The sequence below is a fragment of the Balaenoptera ricei genome, chromosome 15, assembly GCF_028023285.1.
Source record: "Balaenoptera ricei isolate mBalRic1 chromosome 15, mBalRic1.hap2, whole genome shotgun sequence".
Classification (NCBI taxonomy): domain Eukaryota; kingdom Metazoa; phylum Chordata; class Mammalia; order Artiodactyla; family Balaenopteridae; genus Balaenoptera; species Balaenoptera ricei.
Window position 1 is genome coordinate 5,541,753 of NC_082653.1, and position 18,667 is coordinate 5,560,419.

Here is an 18,667-nt window from a genome sequence, read left to right on the forward strand (position 1 = left end):
TGGGGGGAGAAGGATGCCGCAGTGCAAGCAGGAGGCATCACTTGACTCAGTTCTTCTAAGTCAAATAAAACTTGATTTTTGGAGGGAAGTGCTGGGCCCCTCCCCCACTGCAGGGCCCCTCCCCCACTGCAGGGCAGCTTCACACGTGGGCGCCGCCAGGGAGACCACGCGCTTGGTTTGATACTCTGCTGTCTCGAAATTCTTCACAGTTTTTAAACAAAGGTCTTCATTTTCGCTTTGCACTGGGCCTCACAAATTCGACTGCCCATGCTGCCCCACTGTCCCAGGTATCACGAAAAGCCAGGGTCCCTCCCCAGGCGGAACATTCCAGGTGCCGGCCGCTTGCTCCCCACACGTTGCCCTGATGCACCCGTCGTCGAAGCCCACATGGCCACCGGAAGGAGGCAGATCTGCAGCCTCTGCTGGGCCGGAGCTGGAGCCCCCGAGATGGGTCAGGCCTCGCCAGGTGCCCCAAGGAGACAGTGCCCCCGGAGATCCTGCTATCTACCCCCCACCATCACTGCAGGGAATTGGCCACGCCCCCTCCCCTTCCCAGTCTTAGGAAGTCCCCCTCTCCCCCAGGGGTGGCTGTATTCCCTTTGCCCCCTGAGTTCTTCCCTCCATCCACCCACCTCAGGGAGGGCCCACTGATTCACACACACGCATGTAGTGGCTTTAGAATTTCCCCTCAGTTGGCTTCTTGCCCCTGGCTGGTGTGGGACGCGGGTGTTCACACCTCTCCCCCCTGGTTTTGTCTCATCAAATGCAGAGACAGCTATGGTCTCTGACATCACTCTCTGTCCCCCCTCCCATGCCCCGGTATGCATTTCCACATCTTCTGGAAACAGCACTTAGAATTTTCTTACAGGACCCTCTGCCCCACTGGATTCCCTATTGTTTGGGCAGGGGAACCCCATTCCTAGGGTCCAAGGGCGGACATGTGACTCAGGCTTGGCTCATCAGCTTACTCCATCCTCCAGGCCTCAGCAACTGATTCACAGATAGGAACATGCCCCAGAACAATCCAGTCTGAGTTAATTCTGTGAAACTGCTGGAAAGAAATAATCTGCATTTCTATTGGGCGGCTGTAAATCTTGAGCTGCCAGGAGCTGACTGGAAAGGAAGACAGAGCCAGAGATGGAGAGAAATCAAGTCCTGAGGACAGCATTTGATCTCCTGGATCCAGCTGTGCCTGAAGCCAGACCCAGACCATTTCAGTTACATAAAAATTATTTTTCTTAAGTCAGTTGAGGGAGGTTTTGTGTCACTCGTGACAGAGAGAGCCCTGGGCAGTATCCCGTCTCTCTCTGTTGTGAAGGACACAGCCACACAGGAGCAGGCTTCACACTTGGCTCTCAAACACAGTGCCCAGGACTCGGAGAAACTCCCAAAGCTGGCCAAGGGAAGGCTTTGGAATGGAGCCTGTGCCTCTCACTGACATTTCTTTCTAAGGCAGTTTGGCCAGGAGTCCTTCCAGAGAGTGCTCTTGTCTCCCCGGGCAACACAGAAGAGCCCGCATCCCTTGCAGGTGGCAGAGCACTGTCTCCCTGGTGCAGGCACCCAGCCTAATTCCCTGCCCTTGAACGTGGGCAGCACCGTGAATGGGATGGAACATCCGCCCCAGGAGGGAGTTACTAACTAGTTGACTTGGAGTTTCTCGAAAGGGAGGTTACCTAGGGTGGACCTGATCTAATCAGGTGAGCTCTTAAAAGGGACCCGCACCTTCTGAAATCAGAGCTTGAAAGTGTGAGAGGGCCTAAGGAGGAGGTCACGTGGTAAGGACCTGGGAGCTCCCAGGTCCCTTAGAAGCTGAGAGCAGTTCCCAGCCAACAGCTAGTGGGACAAAGGCATCTCAGTTCTGAGTTGGCCAACAAGTTGAGGGAGCTTGGAGATGAGCCTCCAGATGAGAACGCAGGCCAGCCGACTCCATGGCTGCATCCTTGTCAGGCTCTGAGAGCTCAGCTAAAACGTGCCGACTCCTGACCCGCGGACACCCTGAGTGCTCTTTCAGTCAGTAAGTTTACGGTACTTTGTTACACAGCTTTGAAGACTAACACACCTCTCCTCTGCCTGGCTCACCCCTTCTCTTCGTTCAGGTCTCTGCTCAAACGTCCCCTCCCCAGAGGCCTTCCTGACCACCCCGTTGCACCCATCCCATCAGCCTCCGGTCTCTAATAACCCGCTTTAATGGTCTTTCTAGCCCTTCCACCTGCCACAGTACGGACACCACGGGCTTGCTGACTTATTACCAGTCTCCCCTTTGGACCTGGAACTCCAGGAGAGGGGGCGTGGCCTGACCACCTACGGCTGCTGCCCTGGGCAGAGAACCCGGCGCAGGAGAAGGCCTGCCTCGACATTGGTTGAATAAATGAATGAGCGAGTGAACGAACGAATGAACGAACAAGTAAGTGAATGAAGAACCAGCCGACTTTCGCTGCTCAGGAGCCCTGCCGAGCTGCAGCTCTTGTGGGGAGCAGATAAGAATGTGGTTTCCAAATTTCCTGTTCCCCTTGAGCGGCCAAAGCGCTCCCCGTGACCTCTGCGGCTGGCCGGGCCGAGAATCCCCTCCCAAGGCACGTGCAAACTCAGGGTCAGCAGGCTTCTTCCCAGAGCCGAGGCGCTCAGGCTGTGTCCCCACTCTAGCTGCTCCCAAGAGTGTGTGGCCCTGTCAGCTGAGCTCTCCGTGCCTTGGTCTTCTTATCTACAAAATGGGTACAAGAGTTTACCTGGCTCCCAAGGCTTTCTGAGGATTAAATGAACTCATTTGTACCCAGGTTGAGAACGGTCCCTAGCAGGTGCCCAGCAAGCTTTGACAGGTATTATCATGGAAACAAATCTGCAGCACCACCGAGAAGGGTGGTCTTCTATCAAGAACCTCCACCCTTTCTTGGGGCAAGCTGCAGTGTCTGACTGGCCCCATCTGGGGCGTGGCCAAGCCATAGCAGAGGGCACAGCAGACTGTTAGCGCGGTAACGCCCCAGGGCCACGGGTGGAGGGGCTGTGTTAGCGTCAAGGGGGTCGGTGTACCACGTGATGCCTCACCTTTGCGGGGTTGCCAGAGAGGAGCCCTGGTCCTCCACTTTCCTGCCCTGAACTGACCCTGAGTCTCCCCACCCGCACTGCCAACTTCACTGAGCAGGAAACAGAAATGCCCAGGCCCCCGGCCAACAGGCCAAAGAAACACAAGCCTTTGGGGAGGGCAAGGAGCTGAGTGCCGAGGGCAGAGGGCCACCAGGCCCGGGGCTGTGTGGCTCTGGGTGACCCTGGAGAAAGGCAGACACCTGCCAGGCCCGGAGATGTGTCCCAGCCTTCCACTGGCGGGGGCAGGGCCACGAGTACTCCTGGGAAATAGTGAGATGTGCCGGCCACAGTCCCATCACTTGCTGGCTCCCACCCCGGGCTCCCACCCCGGGCTCCCCCCTTCCATCCCCTCCTTCCCCCTCCCACTGGGTCCCAAGGCACCCGGCAGAGCAGAAGTGTCCTGGAAACAAAGCGTTGACAACGCGTTACCCCAACAGACCGCGATGCCCTATCTCGCTCCGGCTGCCAGTACACTTCATCACCTGGCCCCAAAAGTGAGCCGCCCAGACTTCGGAAGCTGTGCTTGGCGCCTTCCGAGGAAATAATAATTCCCGACTAACGGGCCAGCAAATTGACCGCGGCCAAGTGGAACTTAGGATCTGGCAACCTTCAAGTGACATCCAAGCAAGAGCCCTCATGGGCTCCCTGAGGGAATCTGCTCCCCCTCTGCCCGGCCCCGAGCCTCCCTGCCCCTCTCTGCAGCCAGCTGGTCACCAAGGAGAGACATCGCCACCCTTGATGTAGCAGTGCTGATGGACAAGAGCGGCCCATGTCCACGGACAGCCAGATGTTGGCAGATCCGAAATCGTCCCTGAGGCCGTGAGGGCAGCTCCCCGTGTAGGTCGGCTAATTGGCCGCAGGAAACCCAAGAGCTGGGCCACAGCCACACAGAGTGAGGAAATGGGGCCTGTGGGAGAGGAAAGCACATGTGTCACCAGCAGCTGCTGGGCCTCAGTTACGCAAAGTTAGCTGAGTGGGCTTCTCGCCCTCTGTGTTACATAACTCTTTCTCTGACCCTTCCGGAGGGAGGCTCGCACCTCAGTCCAACCTTGGAGTCACCTGGGAAATGCAGATGCCAGGGTCCACTCCAGAGATTCCAAGGCAACTGGTCTGGGGCATGGCCTGGGCATCAGGATTTTAAAAGCCCTTTGGATGACTCCAAAGGCAGCCAGGGTTAAGGACACAGGCTCCAGGTTCAGAGGCAGAGTCGTGGCCCACGGGCCTAAAGGCTGGACACCACCCAACCGCAAGGATCACAGAGTCTTAGGTGTGAGCCGAGCCCTGGAGTTGTGCAGTCCACAACTTGTGCGACTGGACACAGCAGCCCTGATGGGGGCAGGGGAGAAACTGAGCATCCAACCCTCTTTGTTGATATATAACAACATGGAGGTTCTGCTGTTTGTCCAGGGAATTTGTACTCAGTACCTCCAACCCTCTAATGGTCTTGGGAGGGAGACAGAAAACAAAGACTCTCACAAGTGAATATATAACGACAAATTTGATAAATGCGTGTGATGCAAAAGACCAGTAAGGTAACTATGGGAGGAAAATAGTGGTCCCCCAACCTTGTCCAATCCCGATCCCCAGATTCTGTAAATTTGTTAGGTTACATGCCAAAGGGCAATTAAGGCTGCAGATGGAATTGAGGTTACTAAACAGTTGACCTTTTTTTGTTTCACATACCATACTAGATTTTTTCCCTTAATTTTAAACGTTAGGTACAGTTGGGATGTGTGACAATTTCATGTGCACGGACGGGAAGGTCTTAAAGCTGTGGAATCACTTAGGCAGGAAACAGAAATATATGAGAAATTAGAAAATGAATGAAAACATCTAGGCAAATTAGAATGACCCACTTTTAAGGGAACAAGTTAAAGATTTTTTCAAGAAACTTCTACTCATTTTAGGGACTTCCCTGGTGGTGCAGTGGTTAACTCTCCGTGCTCCCAATGCAGGGGGCCCGGGTTCGATCCCTGGTCAGGGAACTAGATCCCACATGCATGCCACAACTGAGAGTTCTCATGCCGCAACTAACGAGCCTGCCTGCTGCAACTAAGGAGCCCGCCTGCCACAACTAAGGAGCCCACCGGCCACAACTAAGGAGCATGCCTGCCACAACCAAGACCTGGTGCAACCAAATAAATAAAACAAATATATTCTTTTAAATTTCTACTCATTTCATTTTCTATTTCAGGTTACATAGAGAAAATCTTTTAAATTTTTTTATTAATTTTTAATTGAGGTATAATTGACATACATTATATTCATTTCAGGTATACAACATAAGGATTCAATATTTGTGTACATTGAGAAATGATCACCACAATAGCTAACATCCATCCTCATGCACAGTCATGAAATGTTTTCCTTTTTTTTTCTGCTGGTGAGGACTTCAAGTTAATCTACCCTCTCAGCAACTTTTAAATATGCAATATGGTATTACGAAGTATAGTCACCGTGCTGTACGTTACATCCCCATGATTTATTTATCTAAACAGCTGACCTTGGGAATTCCCTGGTGGTCCAGTGGTTAGGACTCCACGCTTTCACTGCCAAGGGCGCAGGTTCGATCCCTGGTCAGGGAACTGAGATCCCACAAGCTGCAAGGCACAGCCAAAAATAAATAAACTAATTAATTAAAAAATAAAAATAAACAGCTGAGCTTGAGATGAAGGATTATCCTGGATTATCCAGGTCCAATGTAATCACAAAGAGCCTTAAAAGTGGAAGATAACATATACAGATATACAATGTTATATGTCAATCACACCTCAAGAGAAAAAGTGGAAGAGAACTGAAGGAGAGAATCAGAGAGACGGCAGAGGGGAAAGACTTGGCCTGCAGGCTGCTGGAGGTGGGGGCCAGGAGCCAAGCCTCTGAATTCTGCCAGCGACCCAAATGAGCAGGAAACAGGCGCTCCCCAGGGCCTCCAGAAAGGAGCGCAGCCTGCCACCACCTTGGGAGACCCCAAAACATCCAGCAGGTGGAGCCCACTGCGCTTCTGACCCACGCAAACTGCGCTAATAAAGGCTGTCGTTTTCGGCCACTACGTTTGTGGTGATGGGTTACAGCAGCAAATAGAAAAACTATACAGTAGGCGCCCCAAAGGAGCGTGGAGTCTAGTTTGGGGGTCAGAGAAGGTCTCCTGAAGAAGCAGCGCTTGGAGTGAGAGGGGAGACAGAGGGAACAGAAGCAGGAGGAAACCCGGTACAAGTGACTGGAGGGCAGACCCCTGGGGACGTCACCGCGCTCTGCGCCCCAGTTTCCTCCACTGTGAGATGGGACTATAAGAGCATTTCCTCGCTGTGAGGGTGAAGTGGGCCCGGGAGCCGTGCAGTGAAGGCTCTACAGTCAGACCAGAGCTGGGTTCAAACTCTACGTCTTCTGGCTACTCCTGGGCGACCTGGGCAGGCAGCAGACCCTCTCTGAGCCTCGCTTTCCCACCTGAAAGATGAGAGCGGGCCAGGCATGCTCAACCAGTCCTGGCTGCCCCGTCATCGTTGTTGGGAGACTGGGGCCCAGAGACGGGAAGGGGCTTGCTCGGGGTCGCACGGAGACCCGGTGGGTGACCCCCTTCCTCCCAGAGTCCAGATGGGGACAGAGCACCGGGTGCAGCCTTGCACGCCCCCCACCAAGCCTCCGCTCTGATCAGCACCACCCCCGCTCATTTGCAACGTTCGTTCAGTGTTGGCAGAACGAACCCAAGGTTTCCACACATACGTATCAGCAGCCTCGACAAAAACCAGCTGTAAGGTTTTAAAATAGCCTCCCGGGCTTCCAGAGATGCCAGGTCCCTGGCTGGGAAGGAAAACCCAATCCCCAAAAGAGGGGTTACCGTCTTCAGAGAAGAGTAACAGCTTCCACGGGCCCGGGCCCAAAAGCTTGCCCAAGAGATGGGCTGAGCCTGAGCCCCTCAGAGAGGCACGGCTGGAGGGGAAGCGAGGGGGGTCCAGAAAGCCCCCCGAAGTGGGGCATCGTCTTCCCATAGTCAAGTCTCTTTCTCTCTTCCATCCTCTCCCCATCTCTCTCCTCTCTCAATACCTTATAATTAAAAGATCGGGCTGCGGAGGGACATTACCCTGACCCCACACCACGAGCTGGGTGATGGCAAGCAAGTGACTTCACCCCCTGTGCCTCAGTTTCCTCATCTGTCAACTGGGGGCCCCGCCCCACTGGGTGGTCCTACGGGTCCACAGGACAGGGCAGTGAAGAGCTGACGGAGAGACCTGCCCGTCAGCAAGTGCCTGACAGCTGGCTTCTACCCCAGAGAAGGGCGACAATGGTGACAACCCCACTCCCCGACCCCTCTCCCCAGTCCTTCTCCCCTCTTCTGGCCCCCAGTCCTCTCCCTGCTCCCCTAGGGCTCCTGACCTGGCCCGGCAGGCTGAGGACAGCTGATGGAATCTCAGAGCTGGGGGTCGGTTTGGCCAAAGTCCACCTGCAGTGCAGCCCTGTTGCCCGGACGTGCCCCATCTCTAGCTTGAAGACGGAGCTGGGGCCGGGCACGCAGCCCACATCCCCCATCAACTCTCACAATAACTTGTGGGGGCTGCTTGGTTCACGGCTGCATCCCACCTCCTAGAATGGTGCGTGGTACATAGTAGGTGCTCAGTAAATATCTGCTGAGCGGCTGAAGTGGTACTCACTGTCCCCATCTTACAGGTGAGAAACAGGCTCCAAAAGGTCAGCTGGCACGTAGCAAAGTACAACCCTCAGAGGATGAGGGAACCCAGGTTTGGAAGGGAAAGGTCCTGCCCAAGGTGCCGGAGGCAGAATGAGAAGCCAGTTCCACTGGCACCAAAGCCTGAATCTTAACCACCAAATGATACCCCGTTTTCCCATCTCTTCTAGCCAACTTCTGCACTCAGCTTCCTTGCAGGCCAAAGCCTGCCATGCGTGTGCTGTGTGGCCTTAGGTAACTCACACAACCTCTCTGAGCCTTGGTTTCTGCATTTATAAAACAGAAAACCAACGTCGCTGCACTCAGGCAGAATTTCCCTCAGCTCATTTTTCCTCTGGTTTCTCAGCATCTAGCGGCCGGCTCCAGCGTGCAGTCATGCCAAATAAATCTTTGTTGATTAATTAACTGAAAGGACAAGTTTACTTTAGAGCACTGAAGTCTGCCCAGAACCTCTCTGGCTGGTTGTCTCTGTGAACATATTCCTTCTCTCTCCACTTTAAAGAAAGAGAAACTGCAAAAAGCAGGAGATGATTTAGGCGTGTGGTTTATGCAAGAAAGACGTGAGCTGTCGGCAGACCCCTCAGACCCTTGGAGAAAAGACCTTGCCCTACATCAAAATATAAGCCAATGCACATGAATCATCAGGCTTTCCATTAAAATAAAATGTCAAAGGACTAGATAGCACGTTCGCTGTGACCCCGCCCCAGAGGAGGATTCTGATGAAGACCAGCTCCTGGTTCTGATGGCGCGGGCTCGCTGTGTGCCCCCTCCACGCAAAGGCTCTTCATCCCTCCCACGTAGCGCTGTGCCAGGCTCTGGGAGACCCCAGTGAACAAGCCAAGCCCAGTCCCCTCCCTGAGGGACCTCAGAGCTCAGGATGGGGGGACCCAGAAGGTTCTGGGCAGAATCCCCGAGGTTCCCAGTGGGCACGTTCAAGCACTGGGTGGGTGGTTTCTGGAGATCACAGAGAACTTTGCAGAGAGGTGGGGAAACACACTTTTCCAGCAGAGTGTAACCCTAGGGCCGGTGTCAAGTGGCAGCCGTCAGGGGAGCCCCAAGCCCCTTGGAGGAGCCCCCAGATGGCAGCATCCGGTTCTCGTGCCTAGGAGGGGCTCTGGGCTCTCAGGACGTCCTGCCCCTCGGCCCTGGCCTCTGCCTCCAGGGCTCACCAGCTCTGCCCCTGCTGCTCGTCCAGCTGAGCCAATCCCGGTCCCCCGATGGGTGCCCCCCTCGCAAACAGCCTCACCCACAGCGCCCCGCCAGGCTGGCTAAAAGCAGGAGCTGCACACACTTGCTGGTCTCTGGTCCAAGGGAACAAGCTCACTTGGACTTAAGGAGAACAGCTGGGAGAGTGCTTTTATCACGGGCTCCATGTCCTGACCTGGCTCCCAGCTGCTTCCATGACTGGGGGCTGGGAGGTCACTTTTACAGGCGTTAAAGGCCTTTCCTGCTGATCGCGTGACCACAGCCCAGCCCAGGTCGCACACGCTCAGGCTGCCAGGGAGAAGGAGGGGACAGGGCCGAGGCAGGCACACGGGGTCCGCACGCTCAGAAAGGCCCCACGCTTGGTTTAATGCTGTGCTGCTGCCACCTTGAAAGTCTTGATACTGTTTGAACAAGGGGTTGCACATTTTCATTTTGCACTGGGCCCTTAATTCCATAACCAATCCCAGGAGAGGGGCTCCGAGGTCCCAGCAGGGGACCCCCATCACCCAGAGATTCCCAGACCTCACGAAAAGGCTTCGGAAATGGAAATCAGCAGGAACCACATCTTCGTGCCCACGCCGGGGCTCCGAGCGCCCACACGCTTGCATACGTTCACGGTCACACAGCTGTGCTCATGGCAGCTCATGGGGGCCCTACACGTTCAAACACACTCATGCGTGTTCACACGTGAACATCCGTTGTCACCCCCAGCCACATGCTTTCTGCTCTGGGAGTGGCTCAGGAGACCTCAAAGTGCCACCCCAGCTCCCCTAGGCTATTGAGAAAGCAGGGAAGGCAGTGAAAAACTGGGGGGGGGGGGGGTGCAGCATCGGGAACAGAGGGAGAGCCCCTGTCTCCCCCTATCTCCCAGGAAAGGAGGGATCCCCTCCGTCACCCCGCATCCCACTTAATCCTCAGACAGCTCTCTCCAGAGCCCCTCCACACACCTTATCCCGTTGAATTCCTGCAGCCACCCCTACGGTAGAGTTTGTATTATACCCATTTTAAGGGTGGCATGTAAAGGAATTATACTCCAATAAAGATGTTAAAAAAAAAAGAAGGATGGCAAAACTGAGGCTCCAAGAAGTGAAGCTGCTTTCTGGAACCAAGGCAGGCAGACTGGGGAGCTCCATGCCCCATAGTGGCTCCTGAGACGTGACAAGCCCCCGACCCCCCCGTCACCCACAGTGGGCTTGCCCCTCCCTCTTCCCGTTCCCCACCTGCAGGATGCTTTCCCCCAGGTGCGGCTCAGGCTGGTTCATAGGGATGGGGTCCTCCCAGTTCAGCCAGCGCTCACGCCCCCTCCCCACTACAGGCACAGGCTGGGGACAGGTCAGTGCCCAAGGGTCCTCAGTTTTCTCTAGAGACCCTGTCCGCCTGACCTAGCCCCTTGGCCAGCCTTGCCCTTTGATACCACAGACCAGGCACCGGGAAGGAGCTGACTGGTGTAACTGGTGACCCACAGATCACACCCAACAGCAGAACAGCCCCGGGGGCATGGGAGCAGGTGCGGGCGTGTGCACTTGGTGGGAGGCAGTTCATCCCTTTGGCTTAGTTTGGGGCTCCCGGGGCCACCGCAGGAGTTCCAGGGATCTTTCTGCACCTTGATTTATCTCAGATTCTAAATGGAGCTTTCCGAAGGTTCCATATGGAACATTCCAACGGTTCTAAACGGAGGCTCCTCTCCCGGGGATGCTGAACAGTCCCCCAGGGCTTCTTGAGGTGGGGCTCCCTGGACCTCGGGGACAGCGCTCTGCGGGGCCAGCTGGCTCCGTGCTCGAGGAGGAAGAGGTGACCCGGCAGGGCCGCTGCCGCCCGCCGCTCTGCAGGAGCTTGGGCCTGTCCAGGCACTGCGGCCCAGGCCTTATTTGGTAAGAAGAGCCCAAGCTGCCAGCCACTCGGGCTGCGAGCGGACGGGACACTGGGAGGCCCCTGAACCGGCCCTGCGCCTGCCCGGCCTGGCAGCCCACGCCGGCCCACCTGGCCTCCTCACCCGGCCCCTGGGCCAGAGGCTGGCGGATCTGGAGGTGCGAGATGCCAGGGGTCGGGCCAAGGCTGGGGCAGCCTCCCTTGGACGCCTGTCCGGTGATGGGGGAGGGACGCCCTGGCTTTCGCCTGTATGTGGCCGAGCAGAGGCGGTGCGCTCGGGATGGGCCCGCAGGCCCCGGGGCTATTGTCTTAAGAGGGTGTTTGGCATTGGGCAGCGAGGCCTTGGATTCTTGTAAAAACCTGGCAGGGACATTGTTTGACAGCTTTGACAGTGTGCTGGAGTCTCCGCAGGGAGCCGAAAGCATGTGATGCGTCAGCTGCCTGCCCGGTCCTGGCAGGCAAGAGGGAGGCGAGGCCGGGCCAGGCAACCACGTTCGGGAGGAGGCTGCCCAGCTCGGGGCGACCAGACAGGACGACTCCTTCTGGGACTCAGTTTCCTGATCTGTGTGTAGTGTGTGCAGTGGTGCCACTGAGGACACAGGGAGAGGGTGGGAGTGGAGGTGCATGTGAGGTCCCCGTGGGCAGGGCCACCAGTCCCTGAGTCCCACTACGTGCGGCCACGGTGAAAGGACCGGTCCATCCTTTTTTTTTTTCTTTTAATAAATTTATTTATTTATTTATGGCTGCGTTGGGTCTTCGTTGCTGCGCACGGGCTTTCTCTAGTTGCGGCGGGCGGGGGCTACTCTTCATTGCGGTGCGCGGGCTTCTCATTGCAGTGGCTTCTCTTGTTGTGGAGCACGGGCTCTAGGCGCGGGTTTCGGTAGTTGCAGCACGCGGGCTCAGTAGTTGTGGCTCGCGGGCTCTAGAGCGCAGGTTCCGTAGTTGTAGCACACGGGCTTAGGTGCTCCAAGACATGTGGGATCTTCCCGGCCCAGGGCTCGAACCCGTGTCCCCTGCACTGGCAGGCGGATTCTTAGCCACTGCGCCACCAGGGAAGTCCAGACTGGTCCACCTTTGTCCCCCCATCCGTGCCTCACAAACCCCAAGGAGCTGGATACCCCTCTCACCCCTGCGGACAGACGAGGAAACCGAGGCTCGGAGAAGGAAAGACATGTAAGACTCTGGGTTCTTTCTCCAGCCTGCTGGGGACCTTCACAGGCCAACGTTCATTCATTCGTCCTCTTGACGAACGTGTCCTGAGCTCTGCTCTGGGCAAGGCATCGTCCTAGGGCCTAAGGCAGCAGCAGTGAACCATCTAAGAAACATTCTGTTCCCAAGAAGATAAATATCCGTTCAAATTTCGTAGAAAGGGAAGGGCTCTCTGTGCAGATGACTTTTAAACCAAGGCCCAAAGATGAGAAGAAGCCAGTCCCAGGAAGGGGGTAGGGGTGGGGGTGGGGGGCTGGTACTGCAAGCAAAGAAAACAGCACATGCAAAGGCCCTGAGGCAGGGAGAGGGCAGGTTAGGTCTAGGCCAGCCAGGAGACCAGCATGACTAGAGCAGAGTCAGCGGAGAAGAGCAGGAGATGCAGCCAGAGGTCACAGGGGCAGCTCACAGGAGCTTCAAAGGTCCATGGTTTTATTCTAAGAGTGCTGGGAAGCTGGGTTTTAAGCAGACATCTAATAATATAATCAGACATGCTCTCCTGTATCAGATGTCCACACTCTGCTAAATGCTGTATGTTTGTTTTCTCATTTGATTCCTCGGCATCCCTGTGAGGAGAGTGGAATCTTATCCCCATTTTACAAACGAGGCCACTGAGGCTCCAAGAGCTGAAATGACTTGCCCAAGTGATTGTTATGGGATGGGACAGGGATTCCTCACTCAGCTCTGCCTGATGCCAAAGCCAGGCCCAGTACAGAACCCCGCAGGCAGCAGGGCCAGAGGGGCACAGAGCAGTGTACTCGGGGTAGCTGACCCTGTCTCCTTCCCACGTGCTATCCAGCCCACCGTGCCACCACACAGGGTGGGTCACCAGGACCTTCCTGGTTTTAGCCCTGAAAGTCCTGCTTCCTGGAAAACCCCTCTGTCCTGGGCAGACCAGGACGGTTGGTCACTCACCCTGCAGGTGGCCCAGCCAAGGCCTCCAGGCACCACCAGGAGCTCAGAGAGGGAGGAGCGGACCGCAAATCCTCCCCACCTGCACGCCTGACCCCACGCCCACCTCCGCCCAGGCCAGGAAGGGCCGTGGAGAGGAAAGCAAATAGCAACCCGTGTGTGGCTGCCTCAGCCTCCCCCTGGCGCCAGGGCAACGCCACCTGCTCCTGGACAGCCAGCGACAGCAGAACAAAGGGAGGGCGGGGCTGCCGCCAGGGAAGCGGCCGGCAGGAGCAGGCCCGGGAAGTGGCCAAGCGGGGAGAGCTCGTCCCCCAGGCAAAGACCCAGAGTCACACAGGCCTGCCTTTGAATCCAGAGGCTCTGTGATCTTGAGCATCTTCTAGGCCTCAGTCGCCTCATCTATAAAATGGGAGAGGGACAATAGCCAGAGGTTTGCTGGATGCCAGGCCCTGTGTTAAGAGCTGTGCCAATTATCACTCCTGGAAGGCTTGGGGCACCCTTGGAAGGAAGGGCTGTGAACTCTGTGCAGACAAGGAGCAAAGCCCAGAGAGGGTGAGACAGCCACCCTGGGTCACACAGCTGGTAACTGTACAGCAAGGATTTGAGCCTAGAACCGTCTGCTTCAGACCCTCACCCGGTGCAGGAGGCGGCACTCCACAGGGGTGGAGTGCAAGGGCTCTGGGGAATCCCTCCCTGCAGATCCCTGTGACCCTGGGCAAGTGGCTGCACCTGTCTGGGCCTGTTTTCCACCTACAAAGTAGGGATAACAATAGCACCCACCTCCTAGGGCTGGTCATTTATACCACAAATTTGTATTAGGCATCTACACTATGCCAGACACTGTTCTAGATGTTGAAGGTACAGCAGAGAACAAAACAGACAAAAATCCCTGCCTAGAGCTTATATTCTGGGTGGGGGGGACACAAACAAATATATATATATATATATATATATATATATATATATATATATATATATATATATATATATATATATATATATATGTTGGGGGAGGAATAGAGAGTGAAAGGGCGTCCCCTTTGAAGAGGGAGCACAGCAGGCTGTTCAAGGAGGGGGACACTTGAGCAGAGCCTGAATGAAGTGAAGGAGCAAGTCATGCAGATATTGGGCAGATACTCTGGGGAGGGCATTTTGGTCTGCGGGAACAGCCAGTGCAAAGGCCCTGCGGCAGGCTCAGGTCTGGAGTGGCTGCAGCAGAGTGAAGCAGGAAGTGGGGAAGGAGAGGCAGGCAGGGCTCCGGTTGTGCAGGGGCTGAGGAGCCGCTGCAAGGTTTCAAGCAGAGCGAGGGCAGAACCACACTTGACTTTTTAAAGGATCTGTCTCACTGCCTGTGGGCAACCAAGAGGAGGCAATCATGCAGACAAGAGGTGATGGGGCTTGGCCCAGTGTGGGAGCAGGCGAGGTGGGGAGAAGGTCAGATTCTGGAGATGTTTTCCAGAGTCAGTAGCGTTCACTGCTGGACGGGGTGCAGTGGGAGACAGGGGATGGGGCATAAGGGGGGAGGGATCAAAGACGACTTCAGGATTATGGTGAGGATTCAGTGAGCTAATACGTAAGGAGTTCTTAGCACAGTGCCCTGCATGCAGTAACTGCTCAGTGACCGTGAGCTCTTGTCGTCAGTATTAACCGTGACGCTTTCTCCTCTAAGCTGCACCTCACCCTGTAAAGCCTCTCTAATGAGCAGGCAAGGTAAGAACTGGTGCACTGGTCTGATGAAGGGGGAGAGGAATAGTTGGGGAAGGGAGAGCCAACACCCAGAGCAGCCCAGACACCCTCCCCATACGGAAACCCTCAAACCAACGTGGCAATGGCAGAGGGTTGCACTGAGATGCTTCCTGGCCTTGACTTGGCGGGAGGGAGAAGGAGGGAAGAAGAGAGAGGAGGAAGGGAAGGGGAGGCCAAAGGTCCCAGAGACTCGAGAACTGGCCACTGGGATTTCCCTGGCAGTCCAGTGGTTAGGACCCTGCGCTTTCACTGCTGAGGGCACGGGTTTGATCCCTGGTCGAGGAACTAAGATCCCGCATGCCACGTGGCACAGCTGAAAAAAAAAAAAGAACTGGCCACCTAGACACAGAGGACTGAGGAGCCAGGAGGGAAGGGGCCGGCAAGACCTCCACCATCCAGGGCCATCTCGTCAGGGAGGACCAAGAAGGGCCCTTAGCTTTGGGTTCCAAACTTCAGACTTTCAGGGGTCACCTCTATGACTGACCATCTCCATCTGATCTATCATTCGCTTCACATTTTTATTTAGAATGACTCACCTTTTAGTTTTACTTAAGTTTATCTTAAAAGGAAATTCTCTGTCACCAATGTAAACGGAAAACCAGTACCACTTGCCACTCATAGAAGATAACTCTGAAAGTGAGCACGGTGAAGACAAATCATGTTATTAAAATACTGTTGCCTGCCCATGGCTCTGAGCCTGAGGCCTACTAAAGAGGGGGTCAGGCAGGGGGTGGCCGGCCGTCAAGACACGGGAGCACCAAGCTGAACTGAGAAGGACAGAAAAATTGTTGCAAAGGGATGGCCTTCTCGCCCGTGCCCCACGTCTGCCCCACGCAGAGCATCCCGCGGCCATGGCAGCCTGGGCCCCATATTTTCAACAAACTCACATGGGCCAACCCTGCTCTTTAGAGATGGGGAGGGGAGACCCCAGGAGCAGGGGCCGCTGCCCCCTGAGAGTTCGCAGCACGTCAACACTCACACCAGCCTCGGACATGCCACGGGGACGTGTCCCCTCCTACCCCCTTCTCGGGAGGCAGAGGATCCAAGCTCCGGCCTGCACCAAGAGCATCTCCAAAATGTCATGCCCTCCTTGAAGCCGCAGGTGCCTGAAGCTGTCACTATCCTTCCAGCCGCGAGGCCACCGGCATTTCTGCCCGAGTGGGAGACACGAGGGTTCTGGGCATCGGTTCAACTGCTCAACCCCCATCAAGGCGGCATGAAGGGCGTTGGCTTGATTCCTTGGACAAACACAGAGCGTGTGTGCCGGCTGGGTCTGTGGCCTGGGCCGGGCCCACCAACACCGGCCACCAACAGCAGGTCTCCGGGGTAGCGGCTCACCCGCATTCCAGAACCACAGGCCGGGGCACGCCTGTCGGGCAGCAGGCATGCATTTACCACCAGAAGGAAGCAGAAAGAAGCTCTTTTGCCTCTGGTCGCATCCTGGTGACAGCGTACACACACATAGCTGCAGCACCGTCTCTTTGGTGGACAACTCTCCTTTCACAGTACAGAGCGATAGTAGTGTGGGGTGAGGACGCCCCCCAAGTTTCCGGTGGGGCAGCCTGGGTTCAAACCTCAGCTCTGCCACTTACCACCTGCGTGACCACGGTGGGAGGGCTGGACTCCAGGGGCCTCCAGGTCCTCATCTCTGAAATGAGGGCTCAGAAAACATACACCTTGCCGAGCAGCTGTAAGGTTAAAGAGGTAATACATGTTCAGCCTTTCAAATACTGTGAGTACTCCACAGAAGTTAGCACAGGGCATCTGGGGATTTTGGCTTTTGTTTTTTTCCATGTCCCACTATTAAATAAGGCCACACTTTGCCAAAAGACAAAATGCTGGGTGAGAGGGTATGTGCAGTTTCTCAGTGCTTATTTCATGCAGACAGATCGGTCTTCAAAATCTGAATCTGGGGACTTCCCTGGCGGTCCAGTGGTTAAGACTTCGCGCTTCCAATGCAGGGGGCACGGGTTTAACCCCTGGTTGGGGAACTAAGATCCCACATGTCATGCCACGGCGCAGCCATAAAAGAAAGAAAAAAAAATCGGAATCCATTTATAGCAAAGCTGATGTGTTGCTTTTCCCACATCCCTGCCAGCACTGGGCTTTATCATTTTAAAATTGTTTTCTAGTTGAATCAGCATGTAGTGGGGCTTTTGTTTGCATTTCTTTCTTTGCCTGCAAGGCTGTGCCTTCTTCCATGTAACAACTGTGTATATTTTCTCGGGGATAAATGATTTGTTCACCCCGTTTGAACGTTTCTTGGGTGGTTTCTGTGACATCCTTTGGCGGGTCCACGTGGGAAATGTCTTCTGAGCAGGAAGGGAGATGGGAGAGGTTGCAGCCTGAGAAGGCGGTGAGAGCCTCCTCCCCCAGCCACCCCATCTCCTGCCTTCCCTTCACCTGAGTGTCTTCAGAGCTTCCCCGACCGAGGAACTCCTTCCCTGGGATGGGATTGCAGGCACCCGGGCTGGAGAGGAAGCAAGGAGGGACCAGAGGAACTGATTGCATTCTCGGAGCAACAAGCCAGCCCACTGAGGCAGGAGTGTAACAGGCACCATTCCTGCCCCAGCGACCACCCCTGCTCACCCCCAGCCCTCCCGGAGTCCCTGAGTATCAGGAGACTTTCCTTCCAAACTAAGGACATGAGAATAAATTTCTCCAAGTTATGATATTGGGATGACTATATCTCTTTGTTCCTTAATCACTCAGGCTTCCAGGCGCTGTATTAACAAGATGCCCAGAACCCCCTTCTCGGGCCCTCCCACACCTTGAAGGGTCCAGGGAACCCAAGGTCGTCTTCAACCCACAGGTGGGCGTGAGGCCTGTTCCCCACTAAACTTCACTGCTGTCATGGCATCTTACCACCACATGGGGTCGCTGTTGAAGACGGCTCTCCAAGAGTCCTGTGGACACTTCTCCACTTTGCAATGATACCCGAGCTGGTTGGGCCCTGGCCTGGGTCTCGGAGGTCAGCCACACTTGGGACTCGAGTTTACAGCTCTTGTGGGTCACTCTTAAACACTCAGATTAGAATGGGGAGTCACCTCCCCATCCTGTGTCCCAATACCCAGCACCTCACTGACTGTACAGGAGCCTCCTAGGGGGACCAGATGGTAGCATTGCCCCTACTTTGACAGAGAAGAAACTGGAGCCCCAAAAGAGTAATTTTTCCAAAGTCACCTGGCCAGTTAGTACCCAATTCAAGCTGAAATCCAGTCTCCGGACTCCCCGTCCTGTGCTCTCAGCACCTTTGCATTTAGAGGCTGCCAGTGAAACTCCTTCTTCTTGGCCCATGAGACACTGCAGGATGTGACCCCCGCCTTCCTTCCTGGCTTCATCTCACTTCCTCACCCAGATTCAAAATCCTTTCCCACCTGCCTTTGCACCCGTCTCCCTCTCCCTACAGCTCTCCCCCAGATCTTCCAGGGAGGACCCTCATCATGCAAGCCTCTGCTCACCTCCTCCCACAAGCCGTTCTCCCCTTCCCTCTCGGGGGTCCCCATCACGCTCCTTCTCAATAAGGGCTCTTGCCACCATCAGACGTCATCCTGTCCTATCCGCTCTACCTTCAGAATATACCTCGAGTCCCAGCCACCTCCTCTCCTCCGCTGTCCTCGTGGTCAAAACTACGTCCTCCAAGCTCAGCACCATTGACACTTGGGGCCGGGCCTTTCTCTGTTGTGGAGCCGGCCGGCCTGGGCTGTGTGGCAGCTTCCCTGGCCTCTTCCCCCTAGATTCCAGGAGGATCCCCTCCCCAGCTGTGACAACCGAAAGTGCCTCCGGGCATTGCCCGACGTCCCCCCAGTGGAAAACCGCTGCTCTAGACTATGGCAAAACCGGTCTCCCGGATCCTAGAAATGGATCTGGTCCACCCGCATGACCGCAGGGGTAGCGGCGGGGAGAGCCCACCAGGAAGCCAGAGGAGGCCCCATCCCGGGCCTCGGGGCCTGAGCGTCCCCCCCT

The 18,667-nt window shown here is 55.7% G+C and overlaps 1 protein-coding gene across 1 annotated transcript in view; it reads right to left on the reverse strand.

Moving 5' to 3' along the window:
• Window positions 1-5,344: 5,344 nt before the first annotated feature.
• Window positions 5,345-18,667, reverse strand: part of RBM38 (RNA binding motif protein 38) — a 48,662-nt gene continuing 35,339 nt past the window's right edge. Inside the window, exon 4 of the mRNA XM_059896771.1 lies at window positions 5,345-5,681. Within this exon, the coding sequence (XP_059752754.1) occupies window positions 5,612-5,681 (70 nt within the window). The 3' untranslated portion in view covers window positions 5,345-5,611. The remainder of the gene's footprint in view (window positions 5,682-18,667) is intronic.